General features: G+C 44.4%; 2 protein-coding genes across 4 annotated transcripts in view; one reads left to right on the top strand and one right to left on the bottom strand.

Moving 5' to 3' along the window:
• The first annotated feature begins 1,358 nt into the window (after positions 1–1,358).
• On the top strand, positions 1,359–20,782 carry MEST (mesoderm specific transcript). 3 transcript variants are annotated; one of them, XM_027101911.1, is made up of 12 exons: positions 1,359–1,414; positions 10,445–10,599; positions 12,685–12,764; positions 13,173–13,250; positions 13,374–13,510; positions 13,663–13,721; positions 14,817–14,857; positions 15,396–15,466; positions 15,718–15,819; positions 17,190–17,266; positions 18,459–18,522; positions 19,086–19,432. In XM_027101911.1, the coding sequence occupies exons 2-12, from the start codon at positions 10,446–10,448 to the stop codon at positions 19,231–19,233; spliced, it is 1,011 nt and encodes a 336-aa protein (XP_026957712.1). In that variant the 5' UTR covers positions 1,359–1,414; position 10,445; the 3' UTR covers positions 19,234–19,432. The 3 variants fall into 3 exon arrangements, with proteins under 3 accessions (XP_026957712.1, XP_026957711.1, XP_026957713.1); XM_027101910.1 differs by lacking the exon at positions 1,359–1,414 and adding an exon at positions 7,054–7,272; XM_027101912.1 differs by lacking the exons at positions 1,359–1,414; positions 19,086–19,432 and adding exons at positions 7,062–7,272; positions 19,442–20,782.
• Positions 20,783–21,012: 230 nt separating this feature from the next.
• Positions 21,013–21,537, bottom strand: part of COPG2 (coat protein complex I subunit gamma 2) — a 116,207-nt gene continuing 115,682 nt past the window's right edge. Inside the window, exon 25 of the mRNA XM_027102767.1 lies at positions 21,013–21,295. Coding sequence (XP_026958568.1) covers positions 21,165–21,295 — 131 coding nt within the window. The 3' untranslated portion in view covers positions 21,013–21,164. The remainder of the gene's footprint in view (positions 21,296–21,537) is intronic.

The following is a 21,537-nucleotide window of genomic DNA, read 5'->3' as shown; positions in this document are numbered from 1 at the left end:
TAGTTCTTTTATAGCATTATCATCAGAATTAAATGATATAATGTACATAAGGAGTTTAGCACAGTGTCTGGCACATAGTGATCAACAAGGGACAGAGATAGCACAGAGGGAGTGATATTTCTGTAGGAAGGCTTCAGGGAAGGCTTTCAAGAGCATGTGACAACTAAGGTGAATTTTGAGTAATGAAGTTTTTAGGTAGCCTAAGTGGGGACGAATGTATTTGGCAGGGGAAACATGTGTAAAGGCATGGAGAATGGAAACCACACAGTGTTTTGGGAGGAACTACAATTAGCAACATTAAGTCAGATTGTGAAGTTTGGGAGAGGAGCAGGTGGTAAGAGAGAAGATTCTAGAGGAAGGGAAGGTCCAGATTTGGAAGTGTTTTGCATGACCAGTTAAAGAGCTTGAATTTAGCATTGGGAATAGGAGTTAGTACAGAGTTTGAAGACAGAAAGAGATGCGATTTGATTTGCATTTTAGAAAAATCACTTTGGGCAGGTGTGTGAATGATGAATTAGAAAGGTGTGATCATGGAGACCTGGAAACCAATTAGGAGGCAGTAGTCCAAGTGAGAGATAATGAGGCCTGAACAAGGGGAAACTGTTGGGAATGGAGGGAAGCAAGATGAATCCAAGATACTTGGGAAGTAAGATGAAGAGCAGGGGGAAGGAGAGAACTTGCTGGGCTTTGTACCCAAGGCTGCTTGGCTTTTTAGCTTCATTCCATTACGCCACAGGTATTGGTAATTGAGTGTAGTAGACTGGAGTGGCTAATGATGCCATTAACCACAACAGAGAATAAAGAAAGTAGCACAGGTTCTGGGGAAGGGGGGTGGTTAGTTTGTAGTGGAGGAAGGGTGATGAATTTAACTTAGTCCTTGTGGAGTATAAGACGTGTGTAGGCCATTCATGTGAAGAGGAACAGAAGGCAGTCAAATATATGGATCTAGAGTTTGGAGTAGAGGGAAGGGCTGGAGATATAGATTTGGGAGTCTTTAGGGTAACTATGAAGTTAGGGAAATGGTTGAGATATGGAAGGCTCGCCAAAGATCTCGACATAGTTAATAACTATCTTTGGCCTTCAGTTTTACCATGTAAATGTACTCAGATTGGGCCCTATAAAAGTTTATTCGTTTATTCAGCCTCTTATTCAATGCACAGCCTGCCGTTTCATACCCTTCGCAATAGGTGGCGCTGACGCCCGGCAGGGAGAAGGCGGCAGCATAGGTTGGGCTCGGGGTCGATGGGCCGGTGCGCGGAGGTGGCGACGCTCTAGCCCAGAACCGGGTATTCGGTGGCTTGGCTGGGTCTTCCCTGGGACTGGGGTCAGGCGGAGAAGCTCTGGCCGCGGGAAGCGCATGCGCAACCGGGTCCCCAAACATGGAGTCTTGTAGCCCAGGTCTTACCTGAATCAGGTAGGAAACAGGTGGGGAAGGAGTGACCCTCCACCTTTGACCTCCTAGCCCAGCGGATGACTGGGCATGGGCACACTCGGGGTATGTGGCTAGTGTGCGTGGACTACACCAATCCTGGGGCCAAGCTTTGAGTGATAGTGGCCCGGGAGGCCGTGAGGACCGGCTGGGGCGTGCCGGATTACGCGGAGGTTGGTGGGTGGCCGCACGAGGTGTGCGCTCCACTCGAGGGCCACGCGGGCGAGGTCCTCGGTCATCGTCTCCTAGAACCTCGCGGTCGGACGAGAACACAGAAGTCCCCTAACCCTCGCCCGCGGCTTGACTCCCCACAGAGCGTTTAGTCACTCAGTCAGTCGGCTTGACCATCCCTCCAGGAAATCGGGTCTCGAGTTCCCGGGAGGCTGTGCCTTCCCGCTTCGGGACCTCATTGGTGGTTGGGAAGGTCGCAGCCACACGGGCCTGGGCGAATGTTGGGGGCACGGGGACGCGGCCACCCGGCGCCGGTGGGGAGGGGGTGTAATTTTCGCTGGGAGTTGGAGCAGCGAGTGCGGGGCTGTGCAGAGCGAGTGCTTAGAAACCGGCTGGGGACCAAGCGCTGCGGTAGTAGCGGGGGTGGGGGCTCTGGAGGGCACGGTGGGGGAGGACAGCTGAAGGTTTGCGGTGGTGATAGCAATCGAGGAAAAGCAAAACACCTGCTTCTGGGTTGAGTCATCCAGGCTGGGGGGATAATTTAATGTGGAATGTAGTTTAAAAAAAAATGAATTGTGTGCCGTAGCCCTTTCTTCCCCAGGCAGCTAGGAAATTGCTTGTCCGTCCGAAAGAAAGCTGTTTTCCTTAGAGGATTGTGATGAGCATCAGATGAGATAATATACATGAAAGGGTAAAGAGCTATAAAAATGCAAGATATGATTTTATTTCAAATCCTTCAACCTATTTATGTGTGAGTGTATAAGATGTATTCCAGGTGTGGAACAGCAGAATAGTACCAGACTTGGGATTATGGGATGTGCCCAGTAATGCAAAGGGTGTGTAAAGATACTTTAGGGGTGCTCAGTAATACTGTAATCTCTAGAAACAGTCTCTTAGGTTTATCTTATCTGGTTAATGGGTTATTCAGCTCCCTTGCTTCTCTCCTCTCCCACTTATCTTTTTATAGCTTCTTTTTTTGTTGTTGTTTTTTGGTTTTTTTTCGGTACGCGGGCTTCACACCGCTGTGGCCTCTCCCGTTGCGGAGCACAGGCTCCGACACGCAGGCTCAGCGGCCATGGCCCACGGGCCCAGCCGCTCCGCGGCATGTGGGATCCTCCCATACCGGGGCACGAACCCGCGTCCCCCGCATCTGCAGGCGGACTCTCAACCACTGAGCCACCAGGGAAGCCCTCCCACTTATCTTTTGAACTTTTTTCAGCCAAAGATTTTTACCCAAAAACGAGCCTGAAGAGGAAGGAAGACACCAGTCGCCTTTTGGATATATGGGTTAAATTTGATTGAGAGGGAGGTTGATGTGATTGTATGCATAATTTCTTCAATTTGTCTTGCCCTCAGCATGAAATAGCATGTTGTACAAAGAGCTCTGGGTTGAGGGACACCCAGGAAAGATCTTGTTGTGGATCTGACCTTTCAGGGAGGGGTCACCCTGGCCAAGTTCCAGTGCCTCTCTGAGCCTTAGTTTCTGTCAGATGGGAAAAGACCTTAAAGGTCATTCATGCATTTATCCAGACCTTGCATACCTGCCGCAGGGCTACCCAACCCCTAGAGACAGCGAACTTGTCACGTCCCCAAATGGCTGAGCTACCCAGTCTCTAGACAACCCTGTTGGAAAATTCTTTATGTTGAATTGACATCTGTTTCTCTACAATTTGCACTCATTGGAGCCATATAGAATAAAATGTCTAATGCTGCTTCCACAAATATTTGAGGACTGCTAACACATTTCCCTTCTTCCACTCACTCCACAAGGGTTCTTTTCTTCCAACTAAACATGACCGGTTATTTTAAACAGGGAGGCAGTGTGGGGTAGTGGAAAGAACGCCAGCTTTGGAGCCAGACGCATCTGCGCTCAGTTCCCAGTCCCTTCACATGCTAACAGTGCTCTGAGCTGCTGTATCTTTCTCTGAAATATACGGATGAAAGTACTCATCTAGCGAGTTATTATGAGAATTAGGGATAAATTGGGTGAAGATCCATGCTATAGTAGGAGCTTAAAATATGACAGCTGTTACACCTTCAGTGACATAATTTGCAATGCATTTTAGTCGGTCTTCTCTGAACAAATTCCTGTTTATGTGCCTCTTAATATCTGCTGTGCAGAACAAAATAAAACACTTTCTCACTAGCAGAATAGAGCAGGATTAGCTCATTCTGGGTGCTTCTCTAATTACAGTCTACAGTCTACAGTGGTTTTTTTTTGGAGCCATATCACATTGACTCACTGACAACTAAAATCCTGACTCGCTTTATGTGCTGCTGTTCAGTTTCCCCCATCTTGGACTTCTTTAGCTTATTTGAATCGATAATTATGGCTCTTGCAAGTGGCAGCCCCAGTTCTGTCCTGTTGTCTCCATAAATATCCTTGTTGTCATATTATGGGTCTCAAACTGGGGTTCAAAAAAAAATGATTATTGAACCCACAGTACCAGCCCTGCTGATCTCACCACTGTTGCACATCAGCAAGCTAATAAATGCTGAGCTTTCTACCCTCATCTTTGCACAAATCTGAGGTCTTTTTATGTGGGACTGTCTGAGAATTGGAATGTGACAGGAATGTATGATAAGCTACGGGTTGAGGGAATGCTGCTGCCTGTGATGTCGGTCAAGTGTGGTGTTTGTATCCAAGAAATGACAGGGTGCACTGAGAACCAGCCAGAGGCAGGCTTTGGATTTATGTACGGCTACATGTTTTCTCAGGCACTCCAAATGTTTTATACCTTGGGCCAGATTCTCCCCTGGTGGAGGAAGCTTCTCTCTGTAAGTCAGGCACGGTTAAAAAACTCATTAACTGTTTGGCTTCTGGGGCATTCGCTAGCATTCTCTCCCGGCTTTAGCCAAGCTGATCTCTGTTAGTATCCTCTGCGTTTTCCAGACTCCTTGCCTCTGTGCTGGGAGGTTCTTCCAAACAGGAATGCTTCCTTCGCCTAAACGAGTTACGGGTTTGAAGTCCTTCTCAACCTTGAGCCCTCCTTTTCCAAGGAGGTTTTTCCTAGCACTCTGTCCGGGAGGGTTTGTCTTGAGCATCAGACTTAGAATTCCCGTTGTCTTCAAGTGCTTCCCTTGGTCCCCTCTGCCGCCCCCCACCCCCCAGCAGTCTCCCCTCCTGTCTACCTACTTGTTCCATGTGGGTGGACATGTTCCATGGCTTTTAGAATAAGATCCTTTGTGAGCACTCAGTCCATTAAATACAAAATTGCCTTCATCTCGGATGCTGGTGCTTCTGGTATGGTGAGAATGAAAGTGCGGAATTGTTTGTAGGACTTATAGGTTCCATTGACAGTAAATACGAAAAACTATAATGCCAAGTTTGTTATATATTGTTGTCTTAGTTAAAATAGGAAAGTCTTTATTCTGTTGAAAGGACCGATTTAAATTTTGTTGAGTAATTATTTCAGTCCTTAAAAGGTGGTGGTTCGTTAAAATAGGTAATCTTCCACTTGTTAAGGGGAGTAATTTAAATTTCATTAAGTAACCAATTAAGGCCACAGAGGGTTTAAATCCATCGGTGGCTCCTCATTTTCTTCGGGACAAATTGTAAACTCCTTAGGTTGAAATACTCTTTCTAGCCTAATTTTTTGTCTACCAGCGCCACGGCCCAAAGGACTTGGAGTTTTCCCCAAAGGCTGTGCGGTCCTGCGCCTCCGGTGCTTTGCGAATGCCGTCCCCTCTGGTTGGAATGCTCTTTGTCTCTGGTAAATGTCTATTCATCATTCAAGACAACCCTTTCCCCCCTCCCCTTAATTACTTCCTCCCCTGTGCGCCCTCAAATTCTTGTACTTATTCATGCAGTATTTATTAGGAGTCTGCTTTGTGGCCAGCGCCGTGGCAGGCTCTGGGGATACAAAAGGTGAATAATACTTGGGCTCGGGCTTTGAGGGGCTTGCATGTTAGGGGGAGGGGGCCAACCTGTCACAAAACGCTGATAGGAAATTAAAGGGAAAATTTAAGCACCGTCAGTTCTTGTGTGTCATCCTCACCGGATGGACAGCAGCTCGCTTTGGGGGCAGGGGCCATTCCTCCTTCGTCTTTGCACCCCTGGCTCTTAGCGCTCTGGAGGTGCTAAATTAAGCATTGGTTTCATGAACCTCGGAATCGACACCAGTAGAGGTGTACCCTAGACTGCGCCACACGTTTTGGTGACACGCTCATAGATGGCGGTTTCTCCTATGTCTGACTGGTGGCCCTCAGCTCCCTGGCACACTGTGAGGTACCGGGTGGGCTCGGCTGGCCCGGCCTTTCGCCCAGATGTTCGGAATCATGCTCGCCCGCGCTCTGGGCAGTTGAGTGGCGGGGAGGCCTGGGCGGGCACGAGTGGAATAGAGGCCTGCAGCGCCCCTGCTGGAGGGAGCCGGCACCGCTCGGGCCGCCTGGCTCGCTCGCAGCCCACGCGTTTGTCAGGAATTCAATTTACAGCCAGAAAACGAACAGACACTGATTCTCTACACTTTTCTCTTCAAAGGCGTGATAGATGTCTTTTAAAGGATTGTGGATGAGGAAAAAAATCCTTCCCTCTTTTCTGTACCACTGGGGCCCTCGCATTGTGATTCAGTCTTAAATAAATGCATAAACAAAGGGAGCTTTAGTCTCATAATTCGGCCGATCATTCTTTCCGGCACAGGACGGGCTAATGCCGGGAGTGGGTGCCGCGGGAGGGCTGCGGCGGGCCTCCGGCACGCCGACCACGTCGCGCTGCCGCAGAGGAAACGTGCCCAGCGCCGCGGCGGTGGCTGACCGAGAGAGCCCAGACTTGCCCCAAGTTTTGCCCCGTTTTTTGCTCTCGAGCGGTCGTCCCTTGAATCAGCCGATTAGCTCTGCGGTAGCCCAGCCGAGCTTGTCGTTCCCTAGCCACTCCGTTGTGCCCTTGGTGGGTACCTGTAGTTAGGGACCTAGGAGGTGTTGGGCGTTCAGGGACCGCTGCTTTGGCCCGGGCACTCGAGCGGTTCAGAGCCCCCGCCTCAGTGCGGATCGCGAGCGGGATGTGAGCCGGCGCCACAGCGGAAGCCCTGGTCCCACTGCATCTGAGGTCGAGTGGCCACCTCTGGGGCTGGGGTGGGGGGCCTATGGGTGGTCTCGGGGGAGGTGATGGAGTCTCAGGAAGTCTGTCGTGTCTTCCTGTAGTGTTAACTCGCCAGAGGAGGATTTTTGCTACAGAACCTGTGGTTCAGGGTAGGGGGCCGTGAGGGAGCAGCGGGGTGCTGGTGGGGGTCAATACCCCTGAAGGTGCCCTCCGAAGCAGCTGCTGTAGGAGGGGCGCCCCATCCTTGCGCCCTCAGCGGGGCTGCGGGGAAGGGGGTGGCTTCGGCGGGAGGGGCATTGCAGCGCGGTGGGCGGGCCAGGGGCGGGGCGCGGGTGGGCTCTAAAAGTCGGTGCCCACTCAGTCTGCGCTGCCGCGGCCACCAGCACATCCCGGCGCATCACGGCGGGCGGCGCCTCCTCTGCGGCAACCGCGCCTTGCGCATTGCCGCAGCGCACGCCCCGGTGGCCGCTCGCTGCTTGCCGCGGCCGCGCCGCCCTCGCGGGCTGTGGGCTGCGCCCAGCTGCCGGCCGACCCTGCACCGCTGCGGGCGCTGCGGCGCGCCCTTTGCTCAGGGCCGGTGTGCAGGCGGCATGGGATAAGACGCCACCATGGTGCGCCGAGATCGCCTCCGCAGGTGGGTGCGTGGTGGGAGAGGGGGTGGGGGGAGCGTGTGTGACTGGCTTGCAGACGTCGTCCCCAAATGGGGTGCGGGCCAGCGGGTGGGACTTTGTCCGTCCGAGCTGGGGCTGCCAGAGCGCGACTCCCGCAGTAGAGGGAAAATCTCCGGAGGGTGAGGGGCATGCATTCCCGTCCTCTGAGCCCGTTCTACCTGCTTGGAAGAGGATGTCTCGCCTGCACACAGTAGAATGTTCAGAACGCCTGATCTCCCTGATTTAGGATTTCTAGACCCTGGTATCTCTCTGATGCAATTTAGAATTTCTAGACCCTGGCGTCACCCCGTGCGGTTTAGAATTTCTAGACCCTGGTAGCGCCTTAGAGTGACTCAGGATTTTTAGACCCTGGTGTTACTCTGATATGGTTTACAATTTTTTTTAGACCTCGGCATCACCCTGGCATGATTGAGGATTTTTAGACCCCGGCATCGCCTTGGTGCGATTGACGGTTTTTAGATCCTGGTGTCACCCTTGCGCGATTGAGGATTTTTAGATCCCAGTACCCCCTAGGTGTGAATTAGTGTGTCTAGACCCGGTTTCACTTTGACGCGATTTAAGATTTTTAGACTCCGGTAACGCCTTGGCGCGATTAGGGTTTTTATATCCCAGCATCGCCTTGGCGCGGTTTAGGGTTTCTAGATCTGGATTTTGCCTTGGCGTGAATTAGGATTTTAACATCCGAATATCACCCTGACACGATTTAGGGTTTCTAGACCCCTGCATCGCCCTGGCACGATTTAGAATTTTGAGACCCCGGTATTGCACTGCGGTGATTTAGGATTTGAAGACCCTGGTGTCGCCGTGGCGTGAGTTACCGCATAGGTGTGACTAGAACTGGCAGTGTCTTATCACCGAGGCGTAAGTATTTTTGAGATTTCAGTAACAGGAAGCCAAGTGAGAATGATGTGACCAAACTCATAATATTACACATGAATTATTTGCATTGGTTTACAAAATAGTTCATAGTCTCACCGCGATGCTGTGAAGTGGGCAGGTTTGGTGGTATTAAATGTGTGTATTTTTCCTATTTACAAGATGAAGAAATAAAGGCTCGGAAAGGTTCATTAATTTCTGGAAGGTTTGTTACTGGGGTTTGCTGAATTTGTACTCTTGATTCTTGGCTCATCAAAGAATGGAGATTTGGGTCAAAAAATGTTTAATCTATTTTGCCTACTGACTGCCTGATTGCTTACGTACTAAAAATCCTAAAATGTTGTTGGGGGCATTTTTACTGAAGTAATTAAGACAGAAAGCGGCTTTCTGAGGGGTTGCCTCTTCGCTTTCTTAGCGTAAAAGAGAAGGAAGAGGTGCGGGGTGAGGGTGTCCCGAGCGGAGAGTGTCAGTCCTTTCCCTCACCGCCCCGCATGGTGGTCGGCGGCGGGGCGGGGGAGCCTCTCCTGCTCAGCTCCTCTCGTATGCCCTCCCCGGCTCTCTGCTGAGTCACTGCAGATACTCGGCTGCTGGAACCCGTCAATGAATGAGATGAGAAGTGTGGGGATCAGGAGTGATGAAATGCGCAGGTGAAAATGTATAAGCTTAAGTCCAGGACAGGTGGCGCTTAGAAATGATCATCTAAACCTGATACTTTTTGTCATCTCACCTTTTCAGGAGATAATGGGATGTAGCCTACTACTACTGTGGGGGGTGGATATTGCGATATAATGGTCATGTTCCGGGCATTTTTTCTAATCATTTCTTAATCTTTAATCTTTCTACCTTGGAAGGTAGAACCAAATCACTGGGTCTGTTTTATGGATATGCACTTCAGAGGGGGGAAGAAAAAAAAGACCGCCCTGGTGACACCTTAAAAATAGTCAAAAGAGCTGAGATTCTTCTCTGTGGATGTGAAACTACAGGCTCTTATTTTTTGAAAAAAACTCTAAAATAAATATCTTGTGAGTTGGATTATTTTGTTAGAGATTGTGGCCAGATTACAGGTAATATGGTAGAAGGATACAGGCACAAAGACATTTCCACCAGGGCTTTCACAATTAATTCCCCTTATTTATAGTTCTGTGTTCTTGACAATTCTTATTTTAGTTTTAGACGGTATTTCCATTCTGGCTGTTTTTAAGAGAATTTCCATTCTACTGATGGTTCTTTCCCTGGTGGCCATCAGGAGTCATAAGCTAGAAACAGGGGGAACTGTTTCTAATTCCTGTTTAGCACTTCTTGTCATTGTGGATGAATTGATCTGGACCTTCGAAGTCCTGGGCATGGGAAAGTTGGGTGTGCAAATCAGTGCTTTCCTCCCCAAAACAAAATCAGTTCTCAGATGCTCTGCTCCTCTTTTTGGGGGGATGGGAAGGAAGGGGCATCCTAAGAAATTAAATAAATGGGGGAGCTTCCTCAAGAGTCTGCTAAGAAAAGCAGAAATATAATCTGCTGCCCTGACCTCTCAAGAGATTAGATATTCAGGGTCATGATAAAGCTGCTTACGTTGGAATATACAGGGCACCTATCTTCTTACTTTCACAGACTCTTTACCCTGAGCAGTTTCTCAGCACAAATCCAGATAGTAGTAGCAAACTGGGCTTCACTGGAGTCAGAGGGTTGATAAATATTAGAAAATCAAGAGCAGCTCTCTGCTTTAGGACATGTGATGTTCCTACTTTTTTTTTTTAAAACAAATATTAGTTATATATATATATATATATATATATATGTAAAACATTTTACCGGTGCGGGGCTGGTGGGTAGATGGTAGAGCTTTTAGAGTAAATATGAAGGGAACCCTCCCTCCCCCCAGGAAGCCTTGATAAAAGACAATGAAGTTACTTAAGTAATTTATCTTCCTTTTACTTTATATAAAACCTCTACAGCAGGTCTTGGGAAGAGCACAAGGGAGGGGCTGTGGGGTTAAAGTGGGATGAAGTTGAGGGGGAAGATTACATATGAAAATAGTATATTTTTTTCCTTAAAATTAGAATGATGAGCAAATATGGTGATTGCCATAGCAGGCAGAGTACACTTACATTCTTGGTAAATTTTCTGCCACGGTTGACATGGAGGACAGGGTAGTCCCCACATGGTACAGAAATTCCCCACCCTGTTTTACCAGTTTGGGGCTTGTGTTAGAATCATGTACAATGTCACCCAACTGCTTACCCTGGGTTTCTGATTTCCCTACAGGATGAGGGAGTGGTGGGTCCAGGTGGGGCTGTTGGCTGTGCCCCTGCTTGCAGCCTATCTGCACATCCCGCCCCCCCAGCTTTCCCCTGCTCTTCACTCATGGAAGTCATCAGGCAAATTTTTTACCTACAAGGGACTGCGTATCTTCTACCAAGGTAAGAACAGGGCTCTTGAAACACTCTGCACGTAGAGGTCCCGTGGGTCCCTCTGAGGTACTTATTTTGCATCCATTGGTCTCTTTTGCCCCTCAGTGATGGAGGGGAAAACCCTCTTTTTCTGTGTAGTGTCCATTTGAAGGAATGGACTAATTCCCCTCATTAATTTGATAGCAGGGAAACTCAAAGAAAATTGCTGGGAGGGTGAGGGTGGTGGAATGGAGATTCCAATGTCCATAGACTGACTTGTTAGTATAATTTATTTATTTTTTCTGATTTTGACTTTTTTTTTAACATCTTTATTGGAGTATAATTGCTTTACAGTGGTGTGTTAGTTTCTGCTGTATAACAAAGTGAATCAGCTATACATATACGTATATCCCCATTATCTCCTCCCTCTTGCGTCTCCCTCCCACCCTCCCTATCCCACCCCTCTAGGTGGTCACAAAGCACCGAGCTGATCTCCCTGTGCTATGCAGCTGCTTCCCACTAGCTATCTATTTTACATTTGGTAGTGTATATGTGACCAGTATAATTTACTTTGTAGCCTGATTTGCAGTGATAGATAGTACTGGCTTTCTTTTGTGAGCGCCCCTAGTGTCAGATAATATAAACAACATCCATAGATACAGCTGCCATTGGTTCTGTTCCCCCATCCCTGATTTCATTTTATTGTTTCTATAAAGATTATTTGTTATATGTATAACTAAATGTGATTTAAGTCTTATACCTTTGTCTAAGTTAATTTGCTAATAATTATTATGACTGCCACTTACCAATTAATTACCTTATGCTAGGCATTGAATTATGTTTTCAACCTTCATAATTTCGTTTAATCTTTACAACAGTACTTGGAAAGGTGCTGTTCACCTCATTTTATAGGTAAAGGGAATGAGAAACAAGATTGGAAAAGACTGCTTTTGGGCGGGGGTCAAGAGCAATAACGAAAAATGTTTGTCATAAACCGTTTTTCATTATTGCTCCTGACCTCCTCTCATTCGCTATATTCAACTAAAAGTAAGTATATAATTTTCTTTATGTTGGTCACTTAGGTTGTTTCTAGTTTTCCAATGTTTTAAATAATGTTAAAGGGAAATCTCCATGTATGTGTTAATTTTTTCCTTATTTTTTCAAATAGTACTTCGTGTAAATGAAATGATTTATTTGCATGGATTCTCAAGAATAAGACTCCTAGGCTAAAGTATATACAATTTTTCATTGCTTCTAACTAAATTATTTTTGTAAACCTTATTATCAAATTCTCATGCCAGTGGCAGTATATGAATCTATCAGTTTTAATCTAATACTATTTTTTATTAGCAAGGCTACTTACCGTTTAAATATTTGGCTAATTTAAAAGATGTTTATACATTAAAAAATGTTCATGTTTATTAGCCTTTTCTTATAGTTGCTAGAATTTTGCAATAGTTGAGCATTATGCTTTTAATATTCAGTTGAGTCTCCTCTGCGGGAAATAAAATTGTTGGACAAATGGCATAAACTGAGGCACCCACTGGGTTGAGGAAGGGAATTTTTGTGAGGCCATTAATAATCAGGTACAAAGAACTTGTAGTTATTAAGTTGTGACTGTATACTTTTAACTGTGAAGCTTTACTTTTTACTGTGGAAAAGCAATTTACATATTAATGACACAGAATAAAGGGAGAAATGAGGAAATACTTCTTAAAAATCTAGGTGAAAGTAAGCAGTCTGCCGTCAAGTATTTTCATATAAAGTGAGCTATTTACGTTTATAAAAAATTGAAGTATAGTTGATCTACAATATTATATTAGTTCAGGTGTAAAACATTAGTGATTCAATATTTTAATAGATTATACTCCATTTAAAGTTATTATAAAATATTGGCTATATTTACAATTTTTAAATATACAGAATAAAAGAAAACAGATATCAAATGGCTATTCTTACGTAAAGCAATAAGCTTGCATTTTTAAAAAAATCTGTTATTTTAATTTCATTAATTTGGTCAAGGTTTCTTGTCCTTTATACCAGATTATTTCGTTTTTTCATATCTTCAGGGTTATTTTCTTAGGACGTCGGCCTAACTGCTCTCTCTCTTCCCAGACTCTGTGGGTGTGGTTGGAAGTCCAGAGATAGTTGTGCTTTTACACGGCTTTCCAACATCCAGCTATGACTGGTACAAGGTAAGGAAATCAGACTTCTGGATCCTACTATGCCTTTAAAAATCCAAAATCGAGGATTTTGTTGTCAGCACTGGAAGACTTGCATATTTGAGTTGCTTAATAAAATAGGATTAAATGTAGAACTGTTGCTCATTTACTGTAAGGGAGTAAAAAAGTCTTTGGCAATCTGGGAGCAATCATTGCCAAGTTAAAAAATGTTGGAGTTCCTCCCTCAATGGAGATTAATTATAAGGAATAAAGCACTTTCCAGGAGGATCATTTGTGGGCCTGTGGTGGTTTCATAAGATTTTCCCTTTATCGAAGTCTGTTTATTAAGCTGAGATAGGGATGAAACTCCTTTGCTGCTGTAGGTTGGAGAAGAGGAGGGGCAGGATTAGAAAGACCAAACCATCCCTTTCCTTCTTGTAGATTTGGGAAGGTCTGACCCTCAGGTTTCATCGAGTGATTGCCCTTGATTTCCTAGGCTTTGGCTTCAGTGACAAACCGGTAAGCAGCATCTAGATGGGGCAGTGTTGCGGGATGGGGGTAGGCAAGGATGGAGGGGTCAGGCTGGCAGACACACCTGCACCCTTGACTTCACCCTGTGTATCTGGGCTCTCCTTTCCCTAGAGACCACATCACTATTCCATATTCGAGCAGGCCAGCATTGTGGAAGCTCTTTTGCGGCATCTGGGGCTCCAGAACCGTAGGATCAACCTGTTGTCTCACGACTATGGGGATATCGTTGCTCAGGAGCTGCTCTATAGGTCAGTGAAGCCATGACTTGTGTACGATTCACAGGTTTCACTCGTTTAAGATGAGAGAAGTACATTGTTCTGGGTTCTTTCTGGCCCTTTTCCCTCTTGGGAGTTTGTCTTCAGCTGCTCAGTAAGCTATGTGTTTCCCTCCCCACCTCTAGGTTCAAGCAGAATCGATCTGGTCGGCTTACCATCAAGAGTCTCTGTCTGTCAAATGGAGGTAACTGCCTTGGAGGCGGGTGGAAAGTGAGGTGTAGCCTAGAGGGCCACATTTAGATACGGCAGTGACGTCTAAATGGTAGCCTGATGGTACTGCAAACAGACCCAAGCAAAGTAGTGGATCTTTACCTCTTTCATGCCATGAACCACTTTGTGGCCTGATGAGATTTACTGACGCTTTCTCAGAGTAATATTTTTAAATACAGAAAATAAAGTAAGATTACAAAGGAAACTGATTATCTTGACGTAAGTTAATAGAAAGCTGTGTTATAGTAAGATGTGCTTTTTAAAATGTATTTAATGCATTTTCCAGCAAGATCTTGTGGTGTGTCTGGTAACAACTGTGATTAGAAGTAGTGGGGAGTGCAGATGATATTTCGCAATCTCTGCAACAACTGCAGTGGGTTCTGCAGACATTTGAGATGAAGCCACAGGTGCTTCTACTACTACTGTGGTTTGTGTCATAAACTCTCAATTCACAGTAGTGCCAAGTTTCAGTTGGAAATTAGCGAGCCCTTGATTAGACCTTTTGGAGATGTTTCTTGTTCTTTGCCTGCCATTGAGCCTGGCTTGTAAATCCATGAATATCCAGGTGCCCCCCGAACACCTTAGAATACCTTAAGGGCAGATTGGGAGAGGAGTCTGTTTGTCCCTTTATCAGTAATGCTCATGGCTTTCTCCCGTTGACTCTGGAAAAAAATGGAAACGGAAAAGCTCTAGGTGTTTTGAAGCATCTACACTTTTGAAAAATCTCTGGTTTCCTTTGCAGCCCGAATAGTTAACAACATTGTGTATTCTGAGGAATGGGTGGAAACGCTAAGGGGAGCCAGAGTCTAGTCATCAGCATTGTGGATGACCATGACATATTTTTCCCTTCTCTCTACAGTGGGGAAAGTGATCCCAGTGGGATAGAGTTTGACCTGATAAACACAGAATTCCCTGGATAAATAATAAATGACAGTACTAAGTTTTTATTTGTAGTTTGGTTTTTGGCAGTAAAAGCCCTCAACTAATAGGGTGAATTGTCTCCGATAATGGGCCTATGTTTGGCCTAAGATTGTTGGTAAATAACTACCCTAAGTCTCTTCTCCTACAGGTATATTTCCTGAGACTCACCGTCCTCTCCTTCTCCAAAAGGTTGGTTACTCCACTGACTAGATCTTTAGTTTTTAAGGTTTATACTGATATAAATAATGCTGGTATCTTTATAACGGCCATACCTGCTCTCAAGGGCTGTAGTTAAAATCTGTTTCATCATGAACTCATGTTAATGAAGTTAATTTTTTCCTTAATAAAGGAAAAATAAAGCAGTAGAAGTGACCCCTAGATAAATAAAGGCTTATTTCTGAGAATGAGAGCAACAAATATTTGGAGAAGTACAGCTATCTAAAGAGTTGTGTCATTAGCATGATGTTTGAACAAACTGGGATCCTAGTCTAAAGTTGAATATATCAGTTAAAAGTCTTCGGGATTTAGGGAAGCGTAGAATGTAATCTTAAAGAGAATTAGAAATAGATTTGTTTTCTCTGGGAGAAGAATGTGGGTAAGCAAAACAAGAAACTAAAAGCCAGTAGATTTGGCTAAAGTCCTTTTTTAGTTCCTAGTATAAAACCTTTTATCCTGGATAGTTGTTTTCTTTCTTTGGACTCTTCGATTTTTACTTTCACACCTGTAGCTTCTCAAAGATGGAGGCATGCTGTCACCCATCCTCACGCGACTGATGAACTTCTTCGTATTCTCTCGAGGGTAAGTCATTGTCAAACACTGATTCACTTCAGCATGGGAGCAATGTAGTGAAAAGTTGCTGCCATTGAAGTTCTGGGCCAAATCTTAGGGTTTGACCCTTTAAAGTAAAGGTGTTGACCACTGCCAGGCAAGTAGTAGAAGGAATTCATAAACCAGTCAAGGGTCAGACATACGTGACCTGAGGTTCCAATCATACTTGATGTACTGAGTTCTTCTCACACTTACCTTTCTGCTTTTTTGGACTCGTTCAGTCTCACCCCGGTCTTTGGGCCATACACCCGACCCTCTGAGAGTGAACTGTGGGACATGTGGGCAGGGATACGCAACAATGACGGGAACTTGGTTATTGACAGGTAAGAAATAACCCTTTGCTTTGGTTTCCAGAGACACTTCTTTTGGGAAGTGGGGAAAGATGTGGGGTTGTGTGTTCTGTTCCTTGCTTTCATAACCACAAGGAGAGTGGTTATGACCTATGAGGCAAACCAAAAAGTCATGCTCTGTACTTTCTAAGAAGAAAGAAATTGAGAATAGAGTGAGCTCTGAGCCTAAGCCATTTGGCACCATAAGTTTGGATAAACAGCTGCAAATTCTAATGCTAATTTAGTCTGTAACTGACTGACTGGCAAATCGTCTTTGGACCTTTTGTCAATAGTAAATGTTTCAAAATGTCTAATCATAATTCTGAAAGGTGCTTAATGCCTCTCTCAAAGTACAGATTGTTTCCTTTTTCATATCTTTTCTGTAGCAACAGGGACTGAGAAGGGAGGTTTCTCTGTCTTGTACAAAGAATCCCCATGCCTTGGTTCAAATGAGAATGTAGCCACTTTCACAGAGGGACCTAGAGATAGTGTATCCAGAACTACTTGGGGTAAAAGGCCCTGTCTCTTTGCCAGCTGGGTCAGTGTAGCTTCCAGTGTGTTAACTGGTGGCTCTGCTGGGAACTGTGAGGTCGAGGGAGCCATTGCTCCCTAAGGAATGGGACCCTTGAAGATTCATTTTAATATAAAAAACTGAAAAACAAAGCCCTCTTGTAAAATTCCCTTGTGCTTTCAAGAAACTAAATACCATTTCTAAGAGGTGATATTTGAAGTTCACAAAAATAATTGTCCTGGAGTTGGCAGGCAGAATAATTAGAATACATGAATTTGAGTTCTAAAATGCAGCTGTGACATCTTACACTGTAGGATGAGGACTCTGCCTCCATTTTATCTGTGGTCAGATGAAATGCAGAGGTTGAAGCTTTGTGCTCATGAACTTCTACACAGAATTTTAGAAGTAGATACCAATTTAGAGATCATGTAGTTCAGTCTCTTGAAGATGAGGAAAGATGTGTGTGTTAGCAACAACTTTTGAGTCACAGAGCTTGTTAGTGGTGAAGCCAAAATCAGAACTCTAGACCCAGACTTTAGTCACATGCAATCCAAAGTAACTTCCAGCCTTCCTAGATTTCATTCCCTGCTTAATAAACACAAAGAACCATTAATTCTAACATCGATAGTAGGCGTGATCACTGCCATAGCTACATGGTGGTTAACTCTAGAGGGTAACGGAAACGGGTAAATTAAGTGGGCCATTCCCAGGAATGCCAAGTTGCTTCTGGATTAAGAAAACATATTGATCGTGTTCAGTAGGTTGTGTTCCTTGTGGTTCCTGTCAGGCCTTTGCATCCCCATAGCAAAAAAAAGTTTCTTGTTTTACTCTTGCTGACCTATCTGTCCTATAGTCTCTTGCAGTACATCAATCAAAGGAAGAAGTTTAGAAGACGCTGGGTGGGAGCTCTTGCCTCTGTATCTATTCCCAGTGAGTATTTCTATATTACCTCTTTTTTCTTTTTTTAAATAAAGTTTATCTTGGGCTGCGTTGGGTCTTAGTTGCAGCACACGGGCTTCTCGTTGCAGAGCACGGGCTCTAGGCATGCAGGCTTCAGTAGTTGTGGCACAAGGGCTCAGTAGTTGTGGCTTGCGGGCTCTAGAGCGCAGGCTCACTAGTTGTGGCGCACGGGCTTAGTTGCTCTGCAGCATGTGGGATCTTCCTGCACCAGGGCTCCAACCCGTGTCCCCTGCATTGGCAGGCGGATTCTTAACCACTGCGCCACCAGAGAAGTCCCTCTATATTACCTCTTGATAGGAAAACTGAGGGACTACGGGTTAAATAACTGAGGGACTATGGGTTAAATAACTGCCGGACTTAGCAAAGATACAAGATAACTAGCTAAATTTGAATTTCAGATAAACAACAAACAAACACCTATTTAGGATAAGTATAGGCTATGCAGTATTTGAGATATACTAAAAAAAAAAAAGTCATTATCTGAAGTTCAGATGTAACTGGCCATCCTTTATTTAATCTGGCAGCCAGTGACATGTGTTGAAGAGAAGTATATAAAACATTGAGATCCTGTTGCAAAGGGAGTTGGTGTCTCTGTCAGGAGTGAGAGTTAGACCAGTTTCTGTGCTGTGCATTGTCAGTAGCTGCCACATTCAATGCTGAATTGCTGGGACAGCAGGCTGTTTAGATTACTAATAAAGAGGCTATAGGTGGTCTCTGCTTATTTCTCTCTTCATTCTTACGGATTTAAAAAAGAAATTCAGTGCACTATCTCACACAGAGTATTTAGTGCTCAGGCTATCACTGGTTGATTTCAAATGTCAAGGGTCAACTGTAACTGAAGAGAGAGACTTAAAGAATGACAGTCTTCTGGATTTATAGAAATGGAATGTTGGAAGTGGGGCTTATTCCTTTTGGTCCAGGGCACGGAAGAGATGAAGGGACTGAATGATTGTTTACAGGAGAAAAGGTCTCAAATGGACTGATTTTTAGGCTTGTTTCCATATGTTCCTTGTAACCTACTTATTGAAAGAAGCTAGGTTTTCTATTATAAAAGAAATTTAAAGAAAAAAAATTTTGTTTTTGAGGGGTAGTTAATTTTACAGTGGGAATAGAAAAATGGATGTGAGAGCTATTAATAATTCATTCCTCTTCCCTTTCCTAGTTCATTTTATCTATGGGCCACTGGATCCAGTGAATCCCTATCCAGAGTTTTTGGAGCTGTACAGGTGAGTCTCCCTCAGGGGTCTTTGTTTTCTTAGTACCTCATCCTGACAGTGGTGAACAGGATTGTCTGTTGAGGCAATCTAGCCTCTGTCTCTGACCTCACTGGCTGTTCATCTAGGAAACACATAATAGAGGATGAAATGGGGAATCTTACTCTCACATAATGTAAAGCTCAAGAAATTCAGTTATACATTCTCTTGGTTTATACAGTCTGTTTTCACTATCATGGTTACTACATGTTCCGAGATGTACAGGTAAGAAACAGCTATCACGTGAACCAAGGAATGGAAGTGGATATATTTTAAGAAGCGTTTGCTTTAGTCTGATTGTAAAGCCAACTCATTGGCCTCAGCTGAGGAGACTGCATGGGGAGAAGGAACTGTGGGAAAGTGCCTTCGCAGGTTGTTCTCCTCTCTAGGTATTTATTTGGAAGGTGTCGGAATACGAGAGCTTGATTATGTCACATAAAAATGTTCCATACCTTCACATGGCCTAGTAGAAACAACCCAGTAGTAAATAGCTTACATTTAATTTTAAACAAAAATACCCTCTCTCATCTCCTCAGGTTAAGCAAGGTCTTTTGTTATCTTTACTTGGACAGTGAATTGCTGAATGGCCCACTTCTCCAAGGAGCTGGAAGTCATCCCGCTCTGACATGTGTTGTATATGTGTTATATTTTCACGTTGTTGTCTGTTGGAATATGAGCATTTAAAAACTAGTCTGTATACATCATAAATGGAATTGGCAAGTTTACCTGCCTAAGATAGATATAATTCCAAAGTAGAAGGTGAATAAGCTCTTTGTTGGTTCCTTCCAGTGTGGTATGTCCACAGGGGCGTTTACTAGGGCTGCCCACTGGCTTACATCCCTCCCCCTCCCTCCAGCCTCAAGTTCACCTACATGCTGTTCTCTTCCACTAGGAAAACGCTGCCGCGGTCCACAGTGTCGATTCTGGATGACCACATTAGCCACTATCCACAGCTAGAGGATCCCATGGGCTTCTTGAATGCATATATGGGCTTCATCAACTCCTTCTGAGCTGGAAAGAGTAGCTTCCCTGTATTACCTCCCCTATTCCCTTATCTGTTGTGTATTCCACTTAGCAAGAAACGCCCAAAAGAGGTCCTGGCCACCAAACACTATTCTCTCACAAAAGTCCACCTGACTCACACTGGTGAACAGCATATAGTAAAAAGCCAGCAGAAGCTCTAAGGGTGACCTTCTAATAGTCCACCTCCCATTCCTTTGACATCTGATCAAGTGTATGGACTTGCCTTTGTGTTATTAGGAAATTCTGATGGGCCCTTTGTGTTATTAGGAAATTCTGATGGGCACTACTACTCACTGATGCAGAAAGACAGACAGACAGACATTCTTTTGCATAAAAGTCTTTGAAACACTTCTATGGACTTTTCTGAAATATTTAGAAATGCTAATTTCTGGCCCTGGTTGGAATTATCTAAAGGTGCCACCTTCACCTCGCCTTGAATGGCTTTAATTCTCTAAGTGGCACAGCTTCAAGTGAGAATGAGTCTCCCTTGTCATAACTTTGGATTTAGTTTCATTAGCTGCTTCTAACTGTAGTCATTTTGTTAGACTTTGGTTTCAATAACACAGTATTCTAAGTATACTTTAAGACTATGATTTACCTACACGTATTATGTATGTATTTTATAAGGACACTAAACCAGCAGACAGTTACTCTAGCAGAGTAGTTTAACCTTATTAAACATGTTTCATTTCTGAGTAAATTGAAGTAAAGCCAAGCTATTTACAGAATTTCCTAAAATCACAGAACATTAAGGACAGTAGTCTCTGTGCCAGAGATTTACTGTTATTTGCTGTTAGAACTGGTCTTTCCAGCTAATAACAGTCGAACTCGTCATACCTCAGTGCTTAGAAGCATGTCCCTCCTGAGCCAGAGTGGAGAGGAGGGGATCGTTGTACAGTCCAAGTTACCAGGCTGAATATATACTGATTGCTTAACTTCTCGTTGGTTGTCCCAGAGAGGGTTCCTCATGTAGCTCAGCAATTCCTGTACTTTACAGACGGAAAAGTTCTAGAAACTTTAAGAACAAAGTCTGAAAGTTCTATGAGCAAATGGTGCTGAATACTTTTTTTTAAGCCACAGTTTCATTGTCTTAGTTAAAACAGGATTATTAAGTGGTGATTTTAAATTCTTTTTTTTTTATTAGCAACTTCAAGTATAACAACTGGAATAAGTGTTTATTTTCTATTAATAAAAATGAATTTTGACAAAAGTGGACTCTGGCTCCGGCTCCCCCACCACCCCTCTGGGATAAAAGCTTTCCAACATTGCCAGGAGCTTTCAGATACACAGTGAATTAAAGAATTTAATGAAGTTAGGCAGCTGGGGCATAGGATAGTATTTGATTTTCAAGATCACCCAAAGCTGTACTACCATACCAAAGCTGACCAAGTGTAATAAAAAGAAAAAGGAACAACAAAAAGACATGCACAAGGACAGACATCTGCTTGATCTGCTGGCTCAGGGCCGAACATTTAATTTGCTTTTCTGAAGTCATTCATTTTTGAAAGTATGATTCTGGGAAATTCATGCCAATAGCCTGAAAGCCCACTGACAGTGAAGGGTACATCAACTTCATCTCACCCAGTAAAAACTTATCCAACAGAAGCCAAGATAACATCTACAGGTGTTCCCTCTTTGCTTCTGACAGTCACCTGCATGGTTACCCCATCTGCTAAGGCCAGCCTGGACCTCACCAATAAATCATAGCCACCTCTGTATACACCTGAGAGGAAAAAAGTGAGGAAAACCATGTTAAGAACTCAAAACAAGCTCTGAATAATGAAATTGATCGTGCTCTGCCTGCATTTCCTTTCTATTATTTTAGTTTAGCTTTTCTAGAGATTTGTGCTTATGGTGGGAATTGAATCCTACATACAAATTCTAAATAATCTTTTATATTCCCATAATACCAGGTACATAGAAGGTATTCAATAATATTGATATGGAGTACTTAAGCGGGGGGCA

Source organism: Aethalodelphis obliquidens, unplaced genomic scaffold, assembly GCF_003676395.1.
Source record: "Aethalodelphis obliquidens isolate GAN/ISIS:26980383/991018 unplaced genomic scaffold, ASM367639v1 scaffold5, whole genome shotgun sequence".
Taxonomy (NCBI): Eukaryota; Metazoa; Chordata; class Mammalia; order Artiodactyla; family Delphinidae; genus Aethalodelphis; species Aethalodelphis obliquidens.
Note: the sequence above shows the minus strand (reverse complement) of the source record. Positions and strands in the feature narration are given on the sequence as shown.